Below are 27,688 nucleotides of genomic sequence, written 5' to 3'. Positions count from 1 at the left end.
CATCAACTGCTTTTAAAAAAGCAAGACAGGAGACAGTACATTTCTCTTAAGCTTTTATTCATATTTAAGTTTGCTTTTTTTAAGGATGTTCATTGTGTTACACAGAGAAATAAGCCACACAAGTAAAATTGATTGTATTCTTTTTTACCTTTAATCATTTTTTATTGTTAATTATATTATTCTCCCTTATCAGTGCTAATGCTAAAAAAGTTACACAAGAACTATCACACGGTTAACTAACTTGTGAGCACATCAGGACGGTAAACTAACACATCAGAGATAAAACAAAACAAAAAGAAAAATCCCAAAATATAGAGGGGAAAGAAAAACATGATCCAAGTACAAATTAAAAAAGACAAACAAAAGACAAAATTGACAAGCATTTACAATCGCACAGCCCTGCTCAACTCTCCACAAATAAGTACCACTCCTTTTCTTTATTTGGCTATTTCATTTGCTAGGCTCAGCACATTACTTTATTTGGTAGACGCTCCCATGCCCGATTGCTTGAGCTGTTATTTAAGTCTTGGAGGAGCATTTACATTCTACACTTCAGCACTCTGGACAGCAACAACAGTGCCTAAAACATGGCGGCATTCTGGTTTGATATCACATTTTCCATAAGTCACCTAAACATTAAGATTGGTGTTTGCCTTATTAAATGCAACAGCTGTTCGCGTTTCAAAGGATGGTTTTGAATTGCACTATGTGAAGGGCCACAGGGGAAGTGACATGAAACGGATTATTGTCGTCACTACCATCAGTAATATCTCCCAAGTACCATCTATTCAAAGATCAACCCTCCACTGACTTTCATGTCACTATCATCAAACTCTACTTCATAAAACAAGTTTGGGAAAGGAGCACAAGACAGCATGAGAAACAGGCAACCTCCAACTGAGTCAGAACAACGATACTGCTATTATTAAAGAAAAGATGCAAAGCTGCATCAGAACATGAACGCGTGCACACAGGTGCAACGCCTAAAAATGCACATGCGCTCCAAAAAGGAAATCGGACTGAGTCCAAAAGCGGGTCCTTTAAAAAGTACGGTGAGTCCAATGGCTACATGTCGTAGGGCAGTGGTCAGCTTTGTGTTTGATTTAGATTAAGTTGGACACGTCGAAGGCTCACAGCATTTCTGATGGCAGAATTATGACCCCTGCATTTTGGTGCTCTTAGGTTTGGCAGTAAGAATGCTTATTAGCTGCAATTCCAGATTGGTTGTTTCAAAGTGCAGATATTAGCTGGTCATTTTTCACTCTTAAAGCAAAAACAAAAAGGCTAAATAATTTTGCCTCTTTTGACTCCCGGTGGCAAAATGTACATCCCTTTTTCTTTTGAGTGTGTTGGCAGTGAAGGGGCTGGTACATTGTCATTGATAAGTCAGTCACAGGGGGTCTCAAAATTAAATGACTTAACTTTTCCATAGGACCCTGGACCGCTTCGCTGCATTAATTGTGCTTACAGGATACAAGCGCTTCTAAAACAACTCACATTTACTTCCTCGGACACACACACATATCGCAAAACAAACACAACACAATTCTCTTGACCCCGTTTACTTGACCAAAACCGTCTTGATGCTAGAGAGAAGCTTGTGTTCATTACACCTCACATCGCACTTAAACTCAAGTATGCTAGCTGGGTTTGTTAGGAGGTGTCCATGCACGGGCAAGATGACAAACACAGTGATCCCTTCTGGCGTACCCTAACACTGAAATGCAATACCCATACTAGCATGCTACTTAGCGATGTAATGCTCCCTGTTGAGTAGTTCACAAGCATGGATATTAGGACACACAGTGCTGGACTGACAGCTATGTATGGAAGCACCATTTAGTGTGCGACTAGTGTTGAAGATAGCTAAAGCTAACACCCTCAGTCTCACCTATTCTTACCTTTAGACCGCCATGTTCACTAAACACTCCAAGGAAACAAAACAGCACACACACACACACACCCAAATCCACACAACTTATTAGCAGAATATAAAAAGAAAAATATTATCCAGTCAATATTCACGTGGGCTGATACCAGGCATGCAACTTCCAAGTCCAGAAAAAAAAAAAGGAAAACAAAGAATAGCTTCCTGCCCAACTCCTTAAATCCAATGGGGAAAACAAAAACAGTCACTTATAGACGGAGCAAATGGAAGACAACAACCTGGCAACATCAAGGAGGAAGTAGTCACTATAATGGCTCTAATTGTCGCCACTTGACGGGTCAACCAATCAGTAGCTTCGGCCATTTGCTGAGGCAGGTTACAAATGAGAACATAAAATCAGATCAAAGAAATTAAAATAACACAATAGAAACTAGCTTAAAAAGTCACACATTGTTATAAGTATCTCTGCTATAGTATGTTTTTGTTTTGTTTTTTCGTTTTAAACTCTGTTTTTTTCTATTACATCATCATCATTAGCTTCAATATCGTCATCAACAACATAATCATCAGCATCAACAGCAATACCACTTTCAGAATTATTACTATTGGTTAACGTGTGTTAGCCAAGTGTGTGTTCTCTATAGGCCTCCTGTCGGGTTAGGGAGGGAGAGAGGACTGGTGGCCATTCTTTCCCCACCTTCCCCCCTTTTTTTATTAATCTCTTCTTGCCCATACTTCTTATATTCATTGTAGAACAGCCCAATCCACTTTGTTTTCAGCTGGAAGGGGGATGTGAGGTGCAAAATGCGGTGCAACATGTGGGAAATAAACTCCCCCGAAATCTCTTCCTCCCTCCCTCACCCTCCCTCTAGTCCTATTCTGCTCTTATGGGGAATGATGGGAGTTGTTAAGTGACAAATAAGTAACCCATTCGTCTTGTTCCTACATTATCGTGGTGCTTCATCTTTCCCTGCCTTTCGCCATTGCCCTCTTTCTCTCTCTCTCTCTCTCTCTCTCTCTCTCTCTCTCTCTCTCTCTCTCTCTCTCTCTCTCTCTCTCTCTCTCTCTCTCTCTCTATCATTTCTTTCCTTCAGCAAGACACCTCCATCGTCTGGGAGGGGCTGGGCGGCATCTGGCCGCCCTGCGAGCCCTGCGACAGGGTGCGGGAGCGAGAGCGGGACCCATCCATGGAGTAGGAGGAGGAGAGGGAGGTGGTGCGGGAGCGGGACAGGCGGGTCATGCAAGATGAAGCCACTGTGGAGAAACAGCAGAAATGGATAGAGAAATGTGCTTTAGAAATTACAAATCAATGAACACACTATGCAACATCAAAGGATAAAGCTGCATCCATATTACATGTTTATTATTGTTGACCAACTCTATGAAAAGACCAAATAAGTGAACTTACTGTAGCCCATTCCCTGGATAAAATATTTGAAAGCCTCAGTCAGTTTAGCAGGCTGCAAACACAAAAATAAGAAATATTAGTATTATTATCTGAACTAGGTAACAATAAGTGCAATGTGGCGACCCCCCATGTGGCAGGGAAACAGTTTTAATTTAAAGAACTACAACCATAGACGTATCCAATGTGTCGTCACCCATTGGTTTGTGGACTAGCATTTTGAAGCCGCAAGTTTGGCATTTTGGACATTGCCATCTTGCTTTTCTTGACACGAGAGGGTGGAGCAAAGTGACACGAGAGGGTGGAGCAAAGTGACACGAGAGGGTGGAGCAAAGTACAACCGAACAAGACAGTTTTAGGTGAAACACACTGTGAAAAGGTTAAAGTTCTACGACGAAGACACGGACGACACCCAGACCGTACAATGGTGGCAACCTGTTAATCACGAGGACGCCACGCCCAATAATTGACTAAATGAACATCTTTCTGTATTGAAGAAGACTTGAAACTAGTGATTGAGACAATAAACTCATGTTTACTGAGGTTATAAATCAAGTGAGAAGTCGGGAAAATCTCTCATAGACTTCTATACAATGTGACTTTATTCTGCAACCAGTGGAGACTGTTGGCCATTAGAAAGGATGCAGGTTTAAGGCTCTTCCTCATCGGCAAACAGGGAGCAGAAGCTTGTGATGGCTGATTTAATGGGTATGTTTTAACATGAATCCTTGTTTTAAGTGTCAGAAAGAGGCTGTTAGTGTGTTGTTACCTGGGTCAGCTGAGGGAGACCACCAGCATCAGCCATCTGTGGAGGACAGAGAGAAGAAGTGTTTAAGATTGAACGACAGAACAAAGTGTGAGTGAGAACACTTGAAGGTTAGTTACCTTTAAGAAAGAGGTTGTTGTTGGGTCCATTTTGCTGTTGCACTCCACCTAGTCACAGAAGGGGAAACAGTGAACCTCTGCCACCACAACACAACTCAACCCTTTGTGTTGACGTGAACACAGAGTTGTTCACATTCCCATTAGGAGACATTTTAGACTTAAAAAGGTCTAAACACTTACGGCAGCTTCCTCATATGGAGCCTGATCGCCCACCACTAACATTACTGGACACCTGAAGTTAGAAATAGAGATTAGAAGAGTGACCTTTCGAAAGAAGCAATAAAGTCTGAAGATGAAAGTTTAGAGGTGATTACTTGAAGGTGCTGTTGCGGTCAATGTTCAAGTCCCTGCGACTGGAGGGAAGCGAAAAGAGAAGATTATGTTGGCGGTTGTTTGACGCGGCGTATATTTGCGTTTCTTGTAATGACGTGTGTGTGTGTGTTCACCTGTTGTAAGTCTTCCAGAAGAGCTCTATGTTGACCAGATTAGACGCTTTGGAGATGCGCTCTCTGTGAGACTGCACTAGATCTGTGCTGGCTGACAGCTCCTCCTGCAAGAAAATACACTTTTCTTTTAGTTTTTTTGCGACTCGCCAAAGCTGTTGCGTTTTGATACATTTACGAAATGCATTTTTTAATTGACACTTTAATCATCGTCTTTGTACCTGACTGAAAAGGTGGGACATGATCTGCTCTGTGAGGGAGGACGTCACGGAGATTAGCTAGAGAAGGAGAGGAAGAGAAATCGATAGGATCGTTCATCATTTAGTGAGTTTAATATGATGAACAATGACATAATCAATACCGGTCTGGGACACGGACCATGCACGTGGTCACATAATATCCGATCCACAAGTTAAATTGATGGAGAAGTCGCATTAGGATTAACTCGATTACAATACCACATGTTTCTGTGTACAAGACAATGCAGTCCCGAAGAGAAGAAGACAAAAGCACCTTCTGAGCAGCCCAGTCGATCCATCCTCGGGCGTTAGTGTCGATGTTGACCAAAACCAGACCTTCCACTGAATCTGGGTTTGCAAGCTGATGAGAGGAAATAAGCAGCAGATGGTGAGAGGACGAGAAAAACATCACAAGACAGAACGTTTATATTTCAGTGGGTACAAGTATACGAAGAAATGCACATGAATAATACTACTGTGTAGAAAGACGAAGTAAAACCACTTTTAACGTAAAGTAAAGTATTTTGCATCCTCTTCACTGCACATTTTGATTAACTAGTAATAGTAGTATATTTTCTCAAGTTCTGTACTTAAGTAGACTTTTGAGGTACTTGTATATTTCATGCATACTACTTTAGCCTTCTACTCCTCAGAGGGAAATATTGTACTTTTTACTCCACTACATTTATATTAAAGCTTTAGATAGTTACTTGCAAATGATGATATATTATTGTACATTAAGCTACCCACCATAATTAAAATGAGCTTCATTAAAGGGATGTACACATTAATGCATCAATAGAACGGAACAGCACCGAGTTACACTGCCAACTCTCTAATCAACTATGTGCCCCCAAGAACATTACGATCATCCACTACTGGTTTATTAAATGTTCCTAGAAACATCCAAAAGAAAATTGTGGATGCAGCCTTTAGCAATTATGCACCAAATCTATGAAACACTTTCCCTGCAGACATTAGGGAGGCAAGCTCGCTCAATATCTTCAAAAGTAAAAACATATCTCTTTACTTTAGCCTTTTAATGGTGATATTTTATATCTCTTTACTTTAGCCTTTTAATGGTGATATTTTATATCTCTTCACTTTAGCCTTTTAATGGTGATAGTTTATATCTCTTTACTTTAGCCTTTTAATGGTGATATTTTATATCTCTTTACTTTAGCCTTTTAATGGTGATATTTTATATCTCTTACTTTAGCCTTTTAATGGTGATATTTTATATCTCTTTACTTTAGCCTTTTAATAGTGATATTTTATATCTCTTCACTTTAGCCTTTTAATGGTGATATTGTATATCTCTTTACTTTAGCCTTTTAATAGTGATATTTTATATCTCTTTACTTTAGCCTTTTAATGGTGATATTTTATATCTCTTTACTTTAGCCTTTTAATCGTGATATTTCATATCTCTTCACTTTAGCCTTTTAATGGTGAATTATTATTATTATTATTATTTTAATGCTGCTACTCTATGCCACTTTAAACTCATTTAAATGATTTCATAAATTTTTGCTATGCCTGGTTTAACATTGAATGTGTAAAGGTAACTGAGATAAATTTCAGAGAGTGTATTTTTGAAAAACCTGAGATCAAATAGAGACTGTTACCACGGGAACAAGAGGAAGTTTCTCTGATAAATGTGTATTGAAGAAAAACTGGCTTTAACTGAAGGGAGTAAACCAGTTGAAAGGCCACAGGGGCGCATTGTTGATCTCATGCTTTCAAAATATGGTTTAAAACATTTACAAGAATGGTGTGATGAATGTGATTTCCCGGCAGGAGGATCGTTAAGTACGGCACAGATCGGGAAACTAGGCATGATTGCCAATGTTATTTTATACTATTATAATTCTGCTATTATATCTGCTATTTTAATTCAGCTATTTTTATACAATTTTAATTCTGCTATATTATATTATTTTAATTCTGCTATTTTATATTATTTTAATTCTGCTATTTTATCTGCTATTTTATACTATTTTAATTCTGCTATATTATATTATTTTAATTCTGCTACTTTAATTCTGCTTAGTACTTTAAAGTTAATTTTGTTTATTTTTCCCACTGTCACTTGTTCAAACGGCCAACAAGACATTAATGTAAACACAAATGTAAATAATATTGCTCATGTTCCTGCCGTGTTTCACTGCTGTGTGACACACAAGGTGCCGTTTTATAAGCTGCTGTCAGAACACGAGAGCTTTAAAAAAAAAAAAAAAAAGATGACACTCACCGCAAACTTGGAGAGGATGTACGCTCCCACTCCCACACCCACTCCGATTACAGTACGGAAGCTGACAAGGGACAAAACAAGCTAATAACACATACAGAAAATCTATACGTATTCAAATATGCAAAATCACTTCTAGGGCGTGACACTACAGGCAAAAACAAGACATTCTGCTCCTTCTTACGTCACAATAAATAAACCGTTAACTCACTTGAAAAACTGCAGCACGGAAGGAATCATCTCTGCTACGGTGTCCATGGAGGGATACTGGTAACTGTTTCAGGAAACACAAACGATCTCAGTCTAACGAAGCCTCATAATCACAAACATCCACTTTTGTTTTCAGTGCAAACTTGTAATGTACCCTCTTGTCTGTCTTAACCCTAACCCACCAAACTGACTCACAATGCATGATGGCGAAAGATTGAATTCATTACTTTATACAGTGGCTGACACCTTTATCCACAATGATTTAAAACAAGATCAAAAAGAAAATAAGCTTCAACTTCTAGAATCACCAGCAGGAGTTAGGGGTCACCGCAGAGATGCCGTGACAATACACGAAACATAATCACGCAAAGAAGAGAAGCGATAGAGAAGTGCAGGAGGAAGAAAGAAGAAGTGCGTAAAGGGGGAGAGAAAAGGGCAGATTTTCCTTAAACCTCTGATAAGAAGAGCGTATTAGAAACTGCAGAGGAGGGAGATGTGAGAGATGGGGAGTATTTTTGGAGGAGATTAGTTTTAAGCCTGATACAGAAGATTGTTTCTGAGAAGTTTCTAAAAAAAAAAGAAGCAAAGTTACTGCAGGACAATGAGGGAAAACCAGACTACAAACTACACATGGTGGAGGTCGTACCCTGAGGGGTACGCAGCAGCCCCCTCCTCCTGCCCCGGAGCATCAACATGAATCAGGGTGAAGTTCTTGACAATCTCCTGCATCTCCTCGAACTTGAACAGAGGGGAGAAGCAGCTCTTACCTGCCAGGAAGAACGAGAGGAATTACATATGGGAGGTTATTGAGAGAGAGAGAGAGAGAGAGAGAGAGAGAGAGAGAGAGAGAGAGAGAGAGAGAGAGAGCGAGAGAGGGAGAGGGAGAGAGAGGGATAGAGAGTGAGAGCGAGAGAGAACGAGAGAGAGAGAGAGAGAGAGGGAGAGAGAGAGAGAGAGAGAGAGAGAGGGAGGGAGAGAGAGAGAGAGAGAGAGAGAGAGAGAGAGAGAGAGAGAAGACAGAAGAGAAATAAGCATAACTAGAGGAGAGACATAGAACTGCTCTCTCTTCCCTTTCTTTTCTCGTCTTATTCTCTTCTCTCTCTTCCTCTCTCCCCTCTCCTCTCCTCTTCTCTTCTCTCTCTCTCTCTCCCCTCTCTCGTCTCTCTCTCTCTCTCTCTCTCTCTCTCGCCCTTTCTCTCTCTCTCCTCCCTCTCCTCTCTCTCTCCCTCTCTCTCTCGCTTCCTTGCCTCTCTGTCTTTCTCTCTCCTCTCTCTCTCTCCTTCTCCTCTCTCTATTCTCTCTTCTCGCTCTCTCTCTCTCGCTCTCTCTCTCTCTTCTCTCCGTCTCTCTCTTCTCTCTCTCTCCTCTCCTTTCTTTCTCCCTATCTCTCTCTCTCTCTCCTCTCTCTCTTCTCTCTCTCTCCTCCTCCTCTCTCTCTCTCCCCTCTCTCCTCTCGTCTCTCTCTCCTCTCTCCTCCTCTCTCTCCTTCTCTCCCTCTCTCTCCCTCCTCTCCTCTCTCGCTCTCTACTCGCTATTCTCTCTCTTACTCACGTACAGACCCCGTCATGGAAGGTGAGGATCGCGGGCCTACGGGTGGTTCGTGTGCCGTGGAGGGTCACATGCAGAACACCGTGTGGGGTCTCGATACTGTGCTCCTGCAGAGCGAGAGAAAACGCTCTAAGTGTCCGAATAAGCCAAACATTATTGTTAAATTAGGAAACTTCCTTCTTATAGATCAGGTGGGGAACCTGTTTTCTATCAAGGGCCATTTTTTTTTTTTACAACATCCTTCGAGGGCGACACTAATTATTGAACTCATAACTTCTGCAAACATTTTTAAGACGCAGCTCGTTCATTTCACCTTTCTTTCATGCTGAGCAAAAAAGCCACTTTTTTATCCATGTATCTTTCTGTTTTATCAGAAAACATAAATCCTTTATTAGTCCCACAACCGGGACATTTATCTTGTCACAGCAGAAGACCATATGAAGTAAAAAGGCAGTACACAATAATTAAATAGAATAAACAATAATATAAGTACCAAGTGGTTGATAGAAAATAAAGTGAGTATTGTAAATGGCAGTGATAACTGCACAGCAGTGGTGGAACCGTCTGTTCTTGGTGTGGTGGTCTACCTCTCTATCTGTCCATGTTTGTAGGTTACGCTCTGCAGAGAGCTGCTTGTTGGGCCAAACTCCACCGAAGAGCGTTAACAAATGGCCTCGAGGGCCGGATCAAATGGTCTCGCGGGCCGATTACTTCCTCGATTGATTCCCCACCCCTGTTATATAATGTTCTACCTGTTTAAGTAACTATGTTGTTCTTTGTGATGATTTTACTGTTTGCTGTGTTTGTATTTCATCAACAGTCTTACCTGTCCTTGGTCCAGGAGTATCCGAGCAGCCAGTTCAACATCCTGTGAGAAATGAAGGAGTCTTGTTAGAATAAGGTGAGCGAGGAAGTCTGGGAGGCTTTAAATGGGACGTTTATTTGCAGCCTTGGATCCATTCACCCCGTTGATGAACTGCTAGCATCACAAGCCCTGAGGAAATTAGCATTCAGGGAAGTTGAAGTAGAGGTGGGCGTGTGCATATGGCTGCATTATAAAGGTCACTAGTTTAATCAATATTAAGCATACTCTCCATCACAGAGTTCAGCGTGTGGCAGCTGGATGTTAAATGCATGAGGGTGGAGGTTTAATTATTTTAATATCAAGATATATCTTAAAGGAAATGTATTGATCCCACTAACAATTGTTGTCTGTGTGTCACATATATCTCATCCCTCTGTGGCATAGACTTCTATTGATATTTCAAGCGTAGTTTATTTTGAGTCGACCTCAAAAAACACTTAGCTGACCATCGTAAATACTGACTAGAAAACCAAATGTGTATTAATACGCGGCTGAAAACAGTCCTCAACAAATGCACCGAGCAGCTTCACCATCTCAGACCTTCAGTAGGAGCCAATGGGCTTAGAGCTGAAGGCCACAGAAAAGGTAGGAGGTAGAAAATTATTCAGAGGCCGACGGACATATTCCTGGTTTTGCACTTTCCAGTGGATTGTTTTGACAATACAAAAGAATATAGAATATATTTTAAAAACAAGCTTTTGAGTTAAAGTAATATAGTATAGTAATAATAATGACTCGAAAATAATAATAAAAACCAATGTCACTACAGCTCGACCTGCTCACTCACTAGATTCTAAATCTAATGATACTTTGTTTGAATGTTGTTTCTGTTTTAGTTTTGCATTTCCCTGTTTCCCCACCAGGTGTCAGCAGTGAGAGACAAACAGCTCTGCTCTGCAGCGCTACATCTGCACAGTAAACATCAGCAGAGGAGCAGAGGAGCAGCCTCTCTGGGGCTTTGACGTCAACCGCTGCGCGCGCACGCACGCACACGCACACACACACACGCACACGCACACACACACACACACACACACATGTGTTTGAAACACATATTGTCACAAGTGGGCATCGCTCAGACTCAAAATCGTACACACTCGCATTCATGGTACAACAAGGACACACACACACACACACACACACACACACACACACACACACACACACACACACACACACACACACACACACACACACACAGTTAAGGCTGCTCATGACTGTTTCTCCGTGCTTGGATAACATTAACGTGAGTGTGTATTTGCATGCATTTGTGTACAATATATACATGTGTGTACATCATTTGGTGTGTGTGTGTGTGTGTGGCATTATCTCTGACCTTGGCTTCAGCCTGACCCGTGAGTAAAGGCTTCTCCTCCGTGATGGCGATCTCCTGCATTTCTGTTGTCATGGTGTCACCTCCTGCGCAGGTACAAGAGACCAAAGCATGAAAATCTGCTGTGTTCTGTGCAGCGTGACAATGAATACATCTTCTTCTTACCGGCATCCTTACACAAACCCTTGACCCAGCGATGTGGGAGCAGGTGTGCTAAACACACACACACACACACGCATGTATGCACTTACACACAAAGTGATTAAATACAGCATGTAGCCGATTTCCTATGGGACTCTGTTTGAGCAGTGGGACCTTATGAAAGTTAATTAGTTATTAGTGCCGGCAGAGACGAGTAGAAAAGGATTGTGGGGCAGAATAAGAAAGAACTAGAAGAGACGTGTGGACATGGAAGTTGGGTGAAACAAAGCAGAAAGGGGAACCACCTGAGGGGAGGAATGACATTGACAAACAAGTGGCTGATAAGGATGAAGTGGAGGAAAAAAACACTTTGTATTGCATTACTTTTATCTGAGGAAAGTTAGTTGAGCATGCTGCTTATTTTCACACCGTCACAGCCACAGTGTGTTACTGAGAGTCCACAGGAGCAGCCAGGAGTTTAATGCTGCGCCCAGGGGCATCACAAAACCGGTCGTTCAGAGAGGTGGAGGCAAGTTAATGTCCCTGACAGTGCTGGGAAGTCAAGCGGAAGAGAGACGTGCATTCACACATAAATGTAAGCTTACTGTAAGATAGATCACCTCTAATATGAATATTAAAAGTAAGTGAGCGATCACAGGTTGTTGTTGTTGTGTTTGACACCATTATGACATTTAAAGCTAAATATGGGACCTTCTGACATCACTTGTTGTGAGCATGTGCACAATTCATGCTCTCATAAACCGATGACTATTCTATGAGCAGATTTAACTCTATACGTCAGGCGAGTTGGTGTGTGTGTGTGTGTGTGTGTGTGTGTGTGTGTGTTTACGTGCGTGTGTGCACTCATCAGAAAATAAAGTGCTGCCCCAGGGGGCCCGAGTCTCTCCGGGTCTCAAACGGAAATGCCTAGTCACCAAAGCAACCCCCCCCCCCCAAACACCCGAGCGCACAAATCTCTGTCAGTGTTGCTTTCTATCATTATTTCAAAAGCTGCTGCAGCTTCTGTAGCTCCTCCAGGTTCTTTCTTCTTCAGGGTTCAGCTTAGAGAGAGAACAGCCCGTGCCGTGTTGTCGGTCCCAGATGATGGACTTTCCCACCGCAGCAAAGAGAAATAGTTTGAGCTAAAACAACTATAATAAACGCAAATCATTAATCATTTTGCGTCAGAAATCCTGCAGCAAAAAAAAACGTAATGGAGCCTGGCCCAAGTTCAAGGAGGCACGGGAGTCCTTTGTTGGTCACGTATGTCATGAACCCTCCTATACCGCAAATGCAAAGCTCTGCCATCGCAGCATTACACCGCTGCCTGCCTTCAGAACTTTATCTCCCGCCACCTCCCCCACTTAGCATTCAGTTAGCATGTGATAGGTTCTTTAAATATCACATGTTCATGTTTATCAAAATGAATGTCGAGTGCATCTCAGGGTCTGTTCAACTTTGTGCTTAGCTTGCTCAGGTTTGTTGCAGTGAAATGTTCTGATGTGCGTTTGAAATGATGTGTGAAAATATGTTTACAGTATGAGATGTATCAGAAAGGTCAACTCCCCATCACTGTCATATTGCTTATTATATACTGTTATTCAGTATATTGACATGGTCTCTTCCTCTAAGACACAACATGTCTTGGACCTGGTCATCCGGCAGCCCCACTGTGTGTTATAGGTCTGTGCTGTCCTGACGTTACTGTTAGTTTGCTCCTCTGTGTATATTAATAGGTCTCTGGTTTGACACCATTTGGATGTTTGGAAGGGAATGTTGTGCTGCATGGTTTAAACACACCATGTGATCCATCTCTCCTAGAACTTTATAAGGAAAATACACAATGAACAAAATATTAATATACAAAGTACGAAGAAACAGAAAAATAATTCACCAATTTATTGTTTGATTTTAAATAATGTCAGGAAACGTCACAACTTCCCAGATTGGAAACATTTCATTTACAATGATTGGACATGAGAGTGAGTTGCGGGCCATTAAAACCAAAACAATTAGCTTAAAGATGCTAAAATGCCAAGTGAACACCTTTCACACAACACATGGTAATTATTGCCAATGTTAACATAAAACTATTAACTACAGTAACTCTTAACTATAAGAAATGTGATAATTAAGTATCACAATCATTGCCAATTCATTATCTGTTGATAAATGTATCTACTGTTTGATTCTGCACTACGCTGAAGCTCCATACTGAGGTCATGTGATGTAACTGAGCAAACTCCATCCGCAGATGAAGATGGCACATTAAGCAGCATTCATAGGGGTCTGAATCTGCTCTCTCTCCCTCGCACACACACACACATACACACACACACACACACACACACACACACACAGTTTCCTGATGCTGCTAAATTATTTTTTAATCGGCCTAACTCCCTCCATCATCCATCTTTCTTTATCTCTGCCTCCGCCTCTCCCTGAGTCGGTGTGTTTTAGAGCGTGTAATAAGTGCTAAACTGCACAGGAGGCACCGTCTGTCACCACGGAAAGAGAAGCGGAGAGATGGAGAGAGAAAAAGGCAGCAAGAAAGGGAAGAAGAATGTGTTGCTGGCTGAGAGAAGGGGAAACACGACTTACAGGCCTCTGTTCTACTTCCACATTTCAGCTGTCAGGAAACAGTTGTCCGGCTCATCTGTTGCACCCAACAGGTTCCGCGTCTCAGATATCCGGCCGCGTCAGATAGTTGCTCCAGCTAAATTAACCCAAGCTTGTTTTACGTGCATCCATCGTCATGCAGAGAAAACCGCCTCATTCCAACATGTCACAATCTGTTTTCGTCAATCCTTCCCGTCATTCCTCCTCCCTCCATCCTCCTCTTTCTCTCTATTTGTCTGTCACGCTGACTACATCACTTTGCCCTTTTAATGCAATGCGATGTCTCCACACAGTAACTGTGGATTCAGGCTGTCAACAGCCGCTCTGAACTCTCCAGAAGCTGAAGTGAGCTGAGTAAGACTGTTTCAGTGAGAAGCTGGAGCGGGGATGGGCTGCTGCTGGATGAAGATGTTCGAATGGGACTGGAGCGGATGTTTTCGTGCTGATAAACATAGAAAGTCGAGGTTGCGATTATGTGGTGAAAGTGTTTATGTTTGACTAATTTAATGCTTAATAAATAATGTATTTCTGCTTTATAGATCAGTGACAGACCGCTCATAAGGACAGCTTTTAATAAAACGTATAAATGATGCCTTATTCCCTGGAGAAAAGGTTTTTGCTAAGATGTTACATGTAGAGGGTCCGCACAATGGAGGTATAAAGAGAACTGGATTCAGTTTTCACGGTTTGGCCACTCTGTCAAATTGGCTTCAAAGCCCAGCGCTGTTCCTGAGGGCTTGGTCTACACTAGTACCTACAGCTTCCAGGAAATATCCACAGCCTCCCTCTCCGAGTCCAACAAAGACTAAAGCTCTCGCCTTCTCCTGCCAAACCAAACTCATGCGAGGACTGAGGGAAGTTCAGCTTCCTTTCAGCGGTGCAGGAGGTGACTGACTTCTACCAGCAGCAATGCCTTTCTACATATGCAACGTTCCAGCTCTGCAAGAGGAACATGCATCATTAATGTTGCCTGCAGAATTTGAGCTGTCAGAGTTTATATTCCTGCCATCTGACAGAGCCATTTGTTGCATTCTTAGCGTTTCAACTTCACATGTATTTGTTCTTCAATCAACCACTAGATTGTTGTTCGCAGAGCTGGAAAACTTTCTCTCCCTCCGTCTCCATCTGCCCTCTTCCTCTTTATTGCAATGTCTTTCTCACAGCTCTGCACTCGTCCCCCTCTCCATCCATCTTTTGTCACACTGCTGACTTTTCACTCTCTCTCCCTCTCTCCATTTGTGCCCGTCATCGCTCCTCATTCTCCGTCTCACTGCAGCTCTTTGTCTCATTCCTAGCCATCCTCTTTCTGTCTCTCTCCACCCGACAGCATGTGAAAAGGAGAAATGGGCAAACAGTTCTGCTGGCAGACTCTTTAATTTGCTCTCTCTGCTGCCACCAGTGTTAGCAGCTCTGAACAAAGAGGCGCGCCCAGACACCAACGCAGACACATCAACAGAGTGCTAAAGTAGGGCAGTGAGCATGAAGGTCACCTATATTGAGAATGTAGGCTAAAGGCTGAAATGCTGAAAGGTTAAACCTGTGGCATTCGGAGCACACGCGTTGATGTCGAGATGTTCAAGGCTGCACAACATGAGAGGGTGGTGGCTATGACATCATTTCAACAGTTGTTTGGGGTCCAATGGCATGTCCTGTCTTACTGACCCAGCCCTCAGTGGTGTTGGCATGCGGGGTCGTATTGTGTGCGTGACAGAATCCTGCTCTCTAAATTGATCTCACCAAACCTCCCGTACAGGACTGTTGTTCTGAAATGTCTGATCAAGTAGAAGATGGTAAAAAAAAGCAAAGCAAAGAGACGCAGGTGCTGAAGCCATGAACACTCTCAGGACCGAATCTGTTCTCTGTCCTGAAGTAAATCTCGTTAGGCTGCAGTGCTTCACTGCTGTCACACCTGGGGTCCACTGTGTCACTTCTATATGCAGCATAAGGTCGAACCGTCTGCTGAGGCTGAATTGTTTTCGTTTTTTCAATTCAGCACTGTGGTGTCTGGATGGTATACACAATGAACAAGAAGTCCAGCTGTTCACTACATGCTTGCTAAGGCACTGCTGAACCTGCGCAGTTGCAATATCTGCAGTTATAAGGGTTCATCTTATTGATTGAGCGTGACGCAGTACGCGACCATCACAGGCTCTGAAAGGAGGCGGTGTGGTAAACGAGTAACTCGCTTAAGTGCTTTGGAGGCAAATGAAAGTTGTGGTTTTGTAATGGCAACAAGAAACAAACCTCACTTTGTCTCTCAGGAGTAGTGGCTTGTGAAAGCTCACATCAACAAGTGCTACTGTGCATTTCTAAGTACACAAGGGATTTTTGGGGGTCGGTTGCTAGGTCCGTCGGACAAAACACCGTCGGTGAGAGAGAAACGAGCGACAAATGCCTGGAGAGAATGGGCACATCAGCCACCATGGAGACCCAGAGACGAGCCAACGCTGAGCCCAGTCTTTGGCCCCCCTTTTTTTAAATCTCCGGCTTTGCTTCCCACGGCGTTGGATGAGCATACGTGGATCACCTTGGCTCTCCGAGAAAGACACACAAATGAAAGGGTGTCTCAGTAAAGCCTGTTCTCCCTCTCTGTGTCACTCAGCAGATCACTTTGGCCTCTTGTCTGCTCAAACGGTCTGTCGTCCATCACTCACTTCTTCTTCTCATTTTCAGGCCGACCTATTATTCCCTCCATCATGATCTCACCTCCACTCAGACATCCAGTCTCTCTGTCTGTCTGGAAAGGTGAGAGTGCTCTTTGACAAAAGGCTATTCCCTGAAAGAGCAGCATTTCATCCTCAGAAATATCACAATGAATGGAAGTTATTAGGTTGTGAGTTTGAGTCATTATTAGATTTGATTACTAACTCTTTGTCCAAACCCATTCCTTAGTGTTGAACTGAAACATAGTCAACCTTACGTCTAGTCAGCGCTAACGTTAGCAAGCTGGGCTTTGTCTTACAGAATGGTAGCTAGTTAGCCTAACTGGCTAGCTTCCATTTTCCTTGGGGGAAAACAAACTGTACAATGGTTCGTCCCAAATGTTGCAGGTTGTAAAGAGGCACACGGCTTAAATTGGCAACGGTGCATAACCAACGCTAATTGGGGAAAAACAAGTCTTGCAGCAATGTTAGTAGGCTAAAGGCGATCAGCAGCGCACCACTTAGGAGCGCTTGCTTTAGAGCAACACAAGTAAGCACCAAGAGGCCTGAAGTTTAAAACACTTTGTCCAAGAATGTGCAGTATCATCATAGTTATATACTGAACATTTCCTCACAGATGTGATGATTTGCATGTGTTCTCTGTTCCACGTCACTGTACAATTGTGTATCTTTGAGTTTTGGACTGTTGGTGTGCAGTTTGAAGACATCACCTTTGATTCATGAAGCTTGTGAAGCGCATTTCTCTGTATTTTTGAATTGTGTTGAAGATGCTTCTTGCTTTCTGTCCCGTTCTCTCGGTTTATCTATGAAATTCTAATTCTCTCTCCTTCGGCGACATTAACCCTTTAACGTCTCCTGACAGCCGACAGATGGGCTTTTAGTTTATTCAGAGTGTATCAGCATGAAGCGAAACCAGCAATTTACCTTACCTAATTATGTGAGTGTACAAAAGACAGCGGTTTGTTTGTTAAGGTCAGATCCAGAGTTCATTCAGCCTCCTGAAAAAAGCTCAGATGCTGAATCGATTGTTTTCGATTCAGGTCGCGGGCCGACAGAGACCCATGTGATCACGCACACACACACTGATTGACCTTCAAGCTAAGGTCAAGTTATACATTGGATTGGCTACGAGCTGATGGAGATAAATGGCTTGGCGATGGGGAGCTGATTGCAGCTGCTGCTCAACATGATAGGCAGCTTTAATAAAACATAAAAACCTGCATGACATACACATGTAAAGTGCCATCTCCACTGGTGTCTGATGTGTATATTTAGAGCATAAAGCTGCATTTAGCAAACATTATCTGCATTTTCTTAACCGTATTTACCCAACAACGGGTTGCTGTGACTCTCATCTCTTGTATTTTAGCTCAATCTTGTACTTTTGACCGCTGAGCAGGTCTGCTGGTGGGGGAGGGGTCAGTGCCTTGATCAAGGGCTCATTCAAGGGTGTTTACATGACTTCTATGAATAAATGAGTCACTAAGATTAACTGTTTAGTCTATAAAATGTCAAAAAGTGGCTTATTTTCTCCCACCAACGGTTTTATATTGCCATATAATTTATGATACAGCCAAAAGCATGACCAAACATTTTACACATGTGCGAGTGCTGCAGGGACTTTCTCCCATCCAGCCACAAGAGCATCTGTGTGCTCGGTCATAACATCTGGCAATACGACTCCACTCACAGTTGGTGTTCCAGTGCAGTCCAGGGGTTGAGGTCAGTTCTTCTACACCAACTGCTGCTACAATTTTCGAAGAACACTAATGTTTAACTACCGTTTTATGCTGCGACATTAAGATTCCCCCTTAATTGGAACTACGGCGCTCTGTCTAACAAAGTCCAAAGACTGGGGTGTCCACACACCGCTGCTGCATCATCATGAAATTGAATACACACCTTTTTTGCGTACACTTCCTCTGTCTTTAGAATCCTTTCCAACTGTTGCCGTTATGGGCTCGAATATGAACAGCTAATGAGGGAGGTTACAGTGTTGGTGGCCGATTAAGCAGATAGATCAAATATGTATAAATGAATAATAGATCGGATGTCCAGACTCAAAGGTTAAGAGGATACTCACTACCTCCTCCTCACTGATACGTTGTCTGACTGTGACAGAGCTTAGAGACATGCAGAGTTAATGATGATGAGCCATTATTACAGCAAGCACCATATTGCTTCGATTACTGTTGAGTTATTAAAAGGCTAATTGTTTAACGTTGTGTGTGTGTGTGTGTGCGTGCGTGTGTGTGTAGGAAAACAAGCATCCGGCATGTTGATTTGCAGTACAACCAACACAGGAAATATCATAAATCCACTTAAGTTCACATCAATATCCTGACCTCCACTCTCTTCCTGAATGTAACTTTCATTATTAGCGGGGGACAATATGACTTAAAATCTTTATTTTACTGTACGTGACCTCTCTTGTGCTTCATTGCAGCTTTGATTCTTGATTAAGCGGATACCGTTCTTGATTAATTGATTAATGATTGTCTCTAACATATCAGAAGTATGTATTAGTATTTCCCAGAATGCAAGGTGAACAATGTCTCGTTTTGTCGAATAGTCCAAAACCCAAAAGATATTCAAATAACAATGACATACAAATAAGCAGAGTTTATATATTTATTGCTCATCGAGTTGACGATTGATAAATCAGAAGAGATCCTGAACAGAAACATGTCGTTCTTGCTGCACTACTTCACGACAGTCGAGGTTTCAGGTAGCTGTTTTCCTGTTGTTACATATTTATCCATCACTCGCCTAAAGCCATTTCATCTTCCAGTGGACCTCCATCATGGCGGCAGCCCGTTGCTAGGAGATTGACACAACTGCAGAGGACCTACTCCTTATAAATACACTTCACATGGATATTGTGCGTCCCAGCGGGGGGCCAACGTTACCCCTGCGAACATGCTTCTGCTGTTTATTTTCTGCCCCGCTCAGCTCTTCTACTGCCTGTGGATCTATTGACAAACAGTCCTGATTATGTAACTGTACGCCGTGGAATGCCAAAAGCAAACACACACACACACACACACACACACACACGACACACACACGCACACACACACACACACACACACACACACACACACATTGTGAAGCGTCGCCTCTGACAGCACCACACTGGCTGCACATTTCGACGAATTTAGGTCTCTTCAATTCCAAATCACAGTGTCACATTTGCACCATATGGTTAAGATTTAGTAAAAAATAAACATCTGCACACATCCAACCTGAGAATATGAATGGAGTTCGGGCAGAGTGTTTGTCTATAAATAGGGTGTTGTGAAGGCCTGTTTGGACTCGTGGGAACAGACAGGGCATTGTGGTGCCTGGCTGGCCTATCTGAATGTGGCCTTTAGCCATCGGGCAAAAGACTGAGCAGTCAACCCGCAAACACACACTTCCACACACTGGCCTAGATGCTAGCGTATGAAGTCTGTAATCTCATACACCTACACAGTTTAAAATCCATACGCTCTGACCCAGATGCTTCAAAGCTGTAGTACACCTACACACAATTTAAATATAAACATACAGCTTATTTTTCTAAAACACCCAGACTGTTCTGCACTAGACACTACAACTGGCCAACACTCTGATGATTACAATTCTGATGAGAACACACACAAACGCTACTCACATGGTCGGGATTTATTCAGACTAGACTGATCTCAGACACCTACGCAGAGAGCAACGTCGGTCCACACTGTCTCAGTCATCAGCTAATGTGCTCCGCTTCACTGTGCAGACAGTGAAAATACATCTGAGCTGAAACTATAAAACCTGAACTAGTGGTCACGGCTGCCAAACTGACTTCAGATCCACGGGCCACTCACAGTATCTGATTTATAGGATTATTGGAGTTTAAGAAAAACTAATTTATGAGCAATTAATGAAAAAAGCCAATTAAATTTTTTTTTTTTTCACAGGGTTTTGTCCGTCCACGATGCTGCTGGACACTTTAATGACTCCGCAGCAGATTCGACTCCTTTTTCTTTCAAATAAGCTACAAAACTGAGTGAAATCCCCTCAACACCGGCACAGACGCAGGTCTAAGTGGCAAACATTTCAGCTGTGTGCTTTGGCTTTCCATCCAAATGATTCATTTTTCAGTAGCCCGTGAGCACAACTTTCAATGTTTGTTTTGCGTTCTGAATGGTCTCTCGTGTCACGTTGGTCGGGTTTTAACACACCGAGCTGAATCCACTGTCCACAGAGAAGAATCAATGTTTCTGTTGGTGCAACGTTAGACACAGTTAGTTACAGTAGCTGCACGCTGATGGGCCTTACGGGACACAAGTGGAGCGTGTAAATCAGTGGTGGGCCGTGCACTTCACACCTAAGCCTTCAGTGATGTCCTACACAGTCCTACCTGAATTATTCCACCTCTTAATACCATCATTATGACGTCATGGCTCTAGAAACTATACATTTAGACACAAACGCAGTATAACCAGGCGTTGCATCACCCTAACAACAGTAATATTAATATTTACGAAACATTTAGTTGTAAATAGCAGGCATTCCCAGCAGTACAATGTGCAGTACCTCTCGGAGGCTGTGAGCCGGGGGTACCGCTCGGAGTTAGTGATTTGAAAGTGGAGGACAAACCCTTTTCCCAGCTGTGATAGGCTAGCTAGCGTCAGGGTTGGCCGTTCTCTTCTCACGATGTCTAGCTTTTCTTGAAAAGTTCGTCTTGAAAATGGCGTTGTAATGATATCTGCGACCAAATCAATCTCTTCTCCTCCTTCAGGCATTGTGGGTTGAAAAAAAACAGCTTGTAGAAATCTACACAAATTAGCTCATTCAGAGTTTGCTAGCTCTGCGTAGCTCTGCCTCTCAATAGTGCGTATCCAATCAAAAGACGTGGACGTGCTGACGTTATGGCCCCGGTGTCCCCAACTCGAAATCTGATTGGTTAACACCACAGTTTTGTTCCGTTCACTTTAAGCGACAGGCGCCCGCACTGTTGATTCTGAAGGCCTCAGGGCAGATTTCTTGGACCCTGGCAACACATCATGGCTGAAATATGATTGGATAAAAGCTCTAACATAGAGGCCAGACCTCCAAATCTCTATCTGAGGCTGGAAGCAGCGCAACCAAGAGGAAAACTATGAAATGAAGAGAATAGACTATGGGGAATAATTTAATACATATTTGTGGAAAAAAATATATCAAAATTAAATTTATATTCTGATGATGTTTAGGCCAGCAGAGAAGGCCTTGCTGGCCCTGACGGCCCACCACTAGTGTAAATAAAGGACAGGAGGGACTTTTCTTTATATGTACAACTTAACAATGCATTTCAATATATCTGGATAAGGCGAAACCAGCGAATATTTGTCAAAAGTACTAACTAATAATTGGCTCTTTGGGTTAATTATGTGATGCTTGTTCCAAAATTGCTCGAAATGTATGATAAATGGCATGCAGAAACAACGATATGTTTGTGTAACTATGGAGTTATAAAAGACTGAATTAAACAATAATCAGGCTGCTGAATAATAAAACTTAAAGCTGCATTCGTCAATCTTTTTGGCCACTTGGCAGCATCGCCAAGTAGCTGAGAACACCAAAATGTCAAAGTCGGTGAATGTGTTAGCAAACGGTTGACTTTACACATCCGGCAAACACAACATTCATTCAGGGACGTGTCCTTTGTCTCGTAATGACAGGAAGTCCGACAGTAACTATCGTTATAGCTTTTTTTTGGTCTCCACCAACCTCTGAGACAAATATCTGCCTCTTTATGTGCTAAATGTTCCACATTGTTCTTTGTTGTTCTTTGATCAGGGAACATACAGTGAGTTCATCTGAGATCTTCTTCAATCAGCTGCGGCTGGAAACAGGGTTGATTAGAGCAGTTAAGGCGCTTTTACATCACACAGGATCAATTTACAATCTGAAAATCTTGATTATTACAGCTTTAAAAACTTTACCCCCTCATTTGTTTTAACGATTGTTCCGATGGCAAACTAATTAAAGTGGCTATCTCCTCTGGTACAAATGAACGGCGATACTCAAACTGAGCAGTAAACAAAACTCTCACTCTGAAGAGGCAATTACACCCACAGGCATGAACATCAGCTCCTGTATCAGTTCTGAAACACCACCAAACACCAGAACACAGTGCACTTACTAAAACAATACTTCACATTTAATCAGTGGCTCAACACTGATAGGTCCGAATGAATCCAACAGCTGCCGTGCACTTAGAGAGGAGATCATTTCGGCGTCAACACCTCAACATAAGGACAAAGACTATTTCTGAGCAGTCGGGATGACAACAACATTTGATTCCCTGATAGTCTGGGACCTGAGTACACCTCTACATATGGTTTACTGGCGTAGTTTACTGCATAGGAACACATTCATCTCCTGTTCAACAGTGTTATCAGCGTCTTCTATTTCATAGCAACTATCAGACCTGAGTGCCATGCGATCTAACTACAACATCAAGAACATTGGTCAACCAGTGTAGCTCATTTAAAGCCTGGTCAAAACCTGAACTATGAGTAATGACTCATAATTTCAAAAATAATTAATCATGCTTTTATTTTATGTCAAAAGCTTTCGGTTTGAGTCAAACTCTCCAGATGTGAATCCACTTTCTCCAACATTGAAGGTGAGCAATGAACTATGATTTGAACTTAACAATACCTCAACACTTTACACACCTTGAGCATCCTTACAACAGGTCAAGCATATCGTCTTCCCCTGCAGTCAACACTGATGGATTAGCAAACACTGCGAGAGTAAATGTTAATATTGGTAGAGTAAGTTACCCCCGACCCCACCACCGGCCGAGGAAGTGCATTTGTGCTTTGGCTGATGGAACAAATATACAATTGTAATGTTTAATATTTACACTACTGGTGGTTCTCCTATTTTTAATCAGCTACAGTTGCCATTTCCTCCACTTTCGTCACGGATTTGAAAAAAGGGAACCCTGTTGACCTTTGAGTCGACTGCCTAGAGTGCAGAAGGTCAAACTGTCCCTGACAATCCAAATGAACATAGGGGATGTCCAATGATACTACAACTGGTCTGTAATGGGGTCAGGTTGGTCAATAGCCACCATGGCAACAAGTACAGTGTTGCAGAGACAATTCAACGTGCGGTGGACAAACATGGTCATCACCATCTATAGCCATACAATGCCAGGGAAAGTCAAATGCATATTACAAATACTTCTTGTTTTTGGAGTGGGTTCAGAAATGTCTGCGAGCTCCATGTGAGGACACTGAACCGCCACAGTTTAATGATGTCAACAAGCTGATCTTGGATTATTAGTCTGGCCAGAACACAAACACTCGGGGATGTAGCGTCAGACCTCAAAGCAACTGTTCCAACTGAAGAGTTTATTTTTGATCACGACAGATGCATACGACACGACTCCAGAAAAACTCAGCTGTGACTCGATGACATGCCGGATCATTTAAAGTAACAGTGTCCTCAGTGCAACCGGGGTCTGCTGGAAGATAATCAACAACCATTGGCGGTCACACAGTTGATGTAGACGTTCATCGATCAGTCCAAAAATGTATGCTAGAAACTGTTTATACTTAAAATTAGATTTGCTTGAGTTGATGGAAAGAAATCTGACTAAAAAGTTAAATACTTTTGTTTTTTCAGTACACTTTTACATAGTGACACAATATAATCATGTAAGACTGCCTCAGCCTACTTGCATTTTACTGTATTTAAAAGGATATTGTTCTGGGTTGAGTTATTATTGATTAATTTATTGCTTATTTGTTCAAAGTCTACAAAATGTAAATAAATACTGACACATTTCTGTCATCAACAGTACAAAACCCCAAAGACATTTAATTCACAATGATGTGAAACAAGCAGCATTAATTCTTATATTTCCTTTGTGCTGAGAACGCCACTAAGTCCATATAAAGAACAGGCGTCATTACACAAGATCGGTTGTGCAGCTCAACATCTGGGGAAACGAATCAAATTAAAATAACAGAACAATGTGTTGTCCTGACCTCTATAAATACCCCATGAGTTAAAATGTAGGATACTGGAACAGATTACAGGGAAAGTCTTTGAAGTCTCCAAACATGTCGTCTCCAACACGTTGAGCTCACACACAGTAATGTGTAATCGGGGTTTTAATGATGTAGCTGGTCCTTGTGGTGCCATATTATTCAATATACAGCAGGGTGGTTCAGAATAGCACCTATGTTGCTGGTGTGGAATGATATCCAGCTGTGCAGATGGTTCTGCTGTTATCTGCTGAGGCTTTAAGATTTCTGATATAGATGAATTGAATTGTGTTTGTGCTACTCTGAGCATTGAAAAGTGACATTGGTGGCATGACAAATTAAGGTTCATACATAGGTACTACACAGGGAGTACCATGACAGTTAAAATATCATTCTCAGACGTCACCCATTGGTTTATGGACTACGGTTTTGAAGCCTCGAGTGTAGCTTTTTGGCTGCCGCCATCTTGGAACCAGAAGTGACACAAGTGTACAGCCAAACACTGAACAAGAATATCTTTAGGCGACCAGAATGTTTCGATTAACTTTCATGAAATGAAAACACACTGTGAAAGGATTAAAGTTCTAAGACGAAAACACGGACAGCACCCAAAACAGACAACACTGTGGTAGCGAGCTGTCAATCACAAGCTAGCCCGGAAGTAGGGACATTTTTCTTATAGACTTCTATACAATCAGACTTCTTTTTGTAATCAGTTGAGTCGCCCCCTGCTGGCCATTAGAAGACTGCAAGTTTAAAGCACTTCCACATTGGCTTCCTTTTTCAGAACCGGAGGTTTACTGTCTTGGTTAAACCTGAACTGTGTGCACGTGTAAACTGAGATTTGAGTAAACTGTCCCTTTAATATCCTACTATAAACTATTTTTCAGGAGCCAAGTTTTTCAATGTGTGGTCACCCATTCTGGTTTGATCCTTAAAATGATTTTGAAATAAACTGCCACAACATTATAGAAACAGGCCTGCTGGTAACACCACACCCACCAGCATTTCCAACAAAGAAAGATAAACAGTACACTTGTGTGTGTGTGTCAGCCTATCATTTTTGACATAGCTCGCAAAGAGCCTGTGCGCATTTGAACATCTCCATGCACAATCCTGGAGCAATGTCTATTTCAGAAGAGCTTGCCTGCGCTCGCGCACAAGTCTGTACGTGTTTATGTGCGCGCGCGTTATCAGCAGGGGCTCCACTTCACTCAAAAAACAGTAAGGCCGCGAGTCTCCAAATGCGGTATGACTCACACAATCTGCGCGCGAGCTTTGCTTGAGTACGTGCGTGCAGCTTGCAGCATAGCGTGAACCTGTCTGTAGAGCTGCGTGTAGACAGAGGTGTGTGTGTGTGTGAGAGAGAGAGAGAGAGAGAGAGAGAGAGAGAGAGAGAGAGAGAGAGAGAGAGTGAGTGTGTGTGTCCTTGGTCTGGCACGACACACTGAAGCAAAACATTTCCCCTCGCGCACCAAGCAATAAGATATTCCACAAGGAAGACTCTTACGAAACGGCTCTTTTCAGGGCTTTGCTGCATGATTTTTTTTTTCTCAGTAAAAAAAAAAGAAAGAATCCCAGCCAGCACATACCCAGTGAACGCACACACACACACACACACACACACACACACACACACACACACACACACACACGGGACAAACCTCTATTTGACATTGACACACTTTATATCCCGTCCTCTGGCGCGCCAAGAGCCACAACACCCCTCTCGACCCCCCCCCCCTTACAACAGCCCCAAACTGACTACCTCCTCCTCTTAAAAAGAGACAACAACAATCTTTCTATCACGACAATAAAAGGTATTTCACAAATGAAATAACCACTGCTGCAGCTCTGTAGGGACACCCGCTTTAAACACCACAAAGGAAGAGCAATGCTGATTCTGGTGGATGAAAAGACGAGACTGGGATGGAGGAGGAGGGGAGGGGGGGGGGGGAAGTCTGATTCATATATGATTCCAGTTCATGCACCACGAGGATGCCAATATTGCCCTACATTATGTCTGCCGGACACCCAGGCATGCAGTTGAGCTGTCATGCCTAGGTCGGTTATAATAGGGGGGGGTGGGTGGAGAGGAACAAAGAGCCGCTGGCTATTCCACATGTGCGCCTCAATAACACGCACTCTCTCTGTCACACATGCACTCTTATCAAGCTCCCATGCATGCACAATGTTATTTAAATATTATTTATTTTCAATTGGTGCTTCAAAACACATTCAGATATTCATGTCTTGCAGAGTTGGCTGTTTTTGTTGTTGATAGGCGGACCGAGCAGCGTGTTCCTGGATGCAATCAAGGAGGAAAACATGGGGGGGGGGGGGCGATATTAAACAGAGGGTCAGCGTTGCAGCTCTCCCCCCCCCCCAAAACACGCATTAATTAGCTCGTTGTATTGCCTTGTTGCACGACTGTTGTAGAATGAACAATGACAAATGTGCACAGGCTACTCCCTCACTTTCTGCAGGAGAACATTAAGACCTAAAACACTTTTTCAAATATCAAATAAACACAATAATGCTACTAGAATAACAACGGGATGCACTCACCTTTAGCCAGCAGAGAGGAAACAAAAAAAATCTTCACACAAAAGCAGGGACTTCAAAAAATATATGGCAAGTCTAGTTCTCCACTTGTCTTCTTGCTCTCTTTCCAAACCTGTCCCTCCAGTCTTCCCAGTCTCCTGTTATTTCACTTTTTCCTCCACCTCTTTTATTTTTCCGCTGTGCCTTCTTCCTCCCTTTCCCCCAGTGTTGTTGTTTTATCCTTTTTCCAGCAGGAGGAAAATTCTGCACACAGGAAGAAAAAAAAAAATATGGAGCGGTCAATCAAAAAAAAGCAAGATGTAGCGATGGAGTTTTTAGGGGTGTTGGAAAAAGTTCTCTTCAAATAAATCAACAGCAAATACGAGTGAACCGTTAAATGTGAACGCAAATAAGTGACGGGTTGTATTCGGTGCACCTTGTGGACGCTCCGGTTTAACTAAACTGCTCACGCGAAATCGGGAGAAAATGGTCTTGTTTATCTTTCTGGCTCCGCCTCCACCTCCACCTAGGATTCACATTGGTACAGTCCACCCTGAAACTGAGCCGAACGAGCGAGCATTCCCTCCCCGGGTCCGAGCCTGAAGGTTGGACTCCAGGTGTGTTTGTTTACACCTG

The 27,688-nt window shown here is 42.6% G+C and overlaps 1 protein-coding gene across 1 annotated transcript; it reads right to left on the bottom strand.

Moving 5' to 3' along the window:
- Window positions 1-40: 40 nt before the first annotated feature.
- ndrg2 (NDRG family member 2) lies at window positions 41-27,688 on the bottom strand. The gene is made up of 17 exons (XM_029454535.1): window positions 27,077-27,688; window positions 11,071-11,153; window positions 9,696-9,737; window positions 8,881-8,976; window positions 8,382-8,391; window positions 7,968-8,088; window positions 7,323-7,385; window positions 7,115-7,175; window positions 5,135-5,221; window positions 4,843-4,899; window positions 4,625-4,728; window positions 4,493-4,531; window positions 4,359-4,410; window positions 4,179-4,226; window positions 4,063-4,098; window positions 3,297-3,348; window positions 41-3,142 (listed from the first exon to the last, which is right to left on the bottom strand). Exons 2-17 carry the CDS (start codon window positions 11,140-11,142, stop codon window positions 2,979-2,981), a joined length of 1,104 nt encoding a protein of 367 aa, XP_029310395.1. The 5' UTR covers window positions 11,143-11,153; window positions 27,077-27,688; the 3' UTR covers window positions 41-2,978.

The sequence above is a fragment of the Cottoperca gobio genome, chromosome 18 (assembly GCF_900634415.1).
Source record: "Cottoperca gobio chromosome 18, fCotGob3.1, whole genome shotgun sequence".
Lineage (NCBI taxonomy): Eukaryota > Metazoa > Chordata > Actinopteri > Perciformes > Bovichtidae > Cottoperca > Cottoperca gobio.
Note: the sequence above shows the minus strand (reverse complement) of the source record. Positions and strands in the feature narration are given on the sequence as shown.

Excerpts from the sequence above, each read along its gene's own strand:
- ndrg2 (XM_029454535.1), bottom strand. The coding sequence starts at position 11,142 with ATGACAACAGAAATGCAGGAGATCGCCATCACGGAGGAGAAGCCTTTA. Across the intron at positions 7,176-7,322 it reads TCCGTGCTGCAGTTTTTCAA|CTTCCGTACTGTAATCGGAG; the intron begins GTGAGTTAACGG and ends GTCCCTTGTCAG. Across the intron at positions 5,222-7,114 it reads ACATCCTCTCCAAGTTTGCG|CTTGCAAACCCAGATTCAGT; the intron begins GTGAGTGTCATC and ends TCCTCTCATCAG.